Below are 1,772 nucleotides of genomic sequence, written 5' to 3'. Positions count from 1 at the left end.
ATGAGTTCATCGACTAAACAGGAAGATCAGAGTAGCTCGGATCACATCGCTCGTCCCAATGAGCCGAGGAACAGACTGTCGCTGTGGAGTAAACTGTGCTATGCCATTGGCGGAGTGCCTTACCAGATCACAGGAGTTCCGCTGGGTCTCTTCCTGCAGGTTTTCCTACTGGACATAGTCGAGCTGGACGCCTCCTACGCGTCTATCATCCTGTTTGGGGGCCGAGTGTGGGATGCGATAACGGATCCGACCGTGGGATACCTGGTCGCCCGCAGCCCGTGGACACGGTACGGACAACTGCTGCCCTGGATTGTGGCGTCCACGCCATTGGCTGTGATTTCCTATTTCCTCATATGGTACGTTCCCCCTTCTTTAATGGGTGATACCCCAGGGCTCTTGCTGTGGTACGTGTCGTTCTGCTGCATCTTCCAGACACTACAGACCTGCTTCCACGTGCCCTACACTTCCCTCATAATGTTCATTACCTCAGAGCAGACAGAGAGAGACTCGTGCACTGCCTACAGGATGACCGTGGAGGTCCTTTCCGTTGTGATAGCCACAGCCATCCAGGGACAGATAGTGAAACACGCACCGTGCAAAAGTGATGCCAATTCTACCGACCCACTGGACCCCCTGGATGAAACAAAAAGTCGCTACTTGATTGCTGCTGCTGTTCTCTGCACCATCTATATTCTCTGTGTCGTTGTGTTGTTCTTTGGGGTGAGTGAGAAAAAAGAATCTTGTCATCCCCACACAAAGTCTTTCACACAGGCAATAAGGATGGTGGTTGGACACGGACCCTATCTCAAACTGATGTGTGGCTTAGTCACAACATCAATGGCTTACTTTTTCCTGGAAGGGAACTTTGCCTCATTCGCCATCTATGCACTGGGCTTCAGAGATGACTTCCAGAACATGTTACTGCTCGGCATGATTTCCGCTTGCTTGACCATCCCCTTCTGGCAGTGGTTCCTGACGCGTTATGGGAAGAAGACGGCCGTTTACTTTGGAATCCCTTTTGGAATGCCCTTCATGGTTCTATTGGTTCTGGTGGAGAACAACCTGATGCTCACCTACTGCCTCATATTTGCTGCGGGAGTGAGCTTGGCCGTAGTCTTGCTGTTGCCGTGGTCGATGCTTCCCGATGTGGTTGATGACTTCAAGGTCGCAAACCCCGAGTCCACCGGCCACGAGGCCATATTCTACTCCTTCTACGTCTTCTTCATCAAATTTGCCAATGGTATTTCTCTGGGCATTTCCACACTGGCCTTAGATATGGCAGGCTATGTTCCTCGAGGCTGTGATCAACCATATAAGGTTAAGATGACTTTAAAAATTCTAATCTCTGTTGTGCCCATCGTCCTCATTTTGTTTGGCTTGTATATATTCTACTCTTATCCAATAGATGAGAAAAGGAGGCAAAGAAACCGCAGAGTGCTCCTGGAACGACAGGAAAGCCAAGCAAAGTCTGAAATGAGCCAGGCAAAATCCGAAATGAGCTCTACAGACACCACCATTGTCTAGAGCTGACATCCATACACTGGCCTCCAACTTTGTGCCCGTTTCACCCAGCAATAACCAGGCCAATGCTGGATACCTGCTACATAACTTATACATCTCTATCTTTTATTATAACATTGATCATAGTGCTGCAAGAACATCTGCAGTTTCAGCATAAAATATGGAGTCCTGTGTGTGTCTGTGTGTCCGCAGCTAATCTGGCAGACTGCGGGGCCGATAGCAGCGCAAGCACCAACTCTTACACATGCACG

At 49.5% G+C, this 1,772-nt stretch overlaps 1 protein-coding gene across 1 annotated transcript; it reads left to right on the top strand.

The window, feature by feature from the left end:
* LOC308322227 (sodium-dependent lysophosphatidylcholine symporter 1-B-like) lies at positions 1 to 1,524 on the top strand (the record flags this gene model as incomplete). Its single annotated transcript, XM_080773421.1, has 1 exon — positions 1 to 1,524. The coding sequence occupies one exon, from the start codon at positions 1 to 3 to the stop codon at positions 1,522 to 1,524; it is 1,524 nt and encodes a 507-aa protein (XP_080629547.1).
* Between the last annotated feature and the right edge of the window lie 248 nt (positions 1,525 to 1,772).

This window comes from Protomyctophum bolini (assembly GCF_963924005.1).
Source record: "Protomyctophum bolini genome assembly, chromosome: 10".
Taxonomy (NCBI): Eukaryota; Metazoa; Chordata; class Actinopteri; order Myctophiformes; family Myctophidae; genus Protomyctophum; species Protomyctophum bolini.
This window is presented reverse-complemented; position numbering and strand designations above follow the sequence as displayed.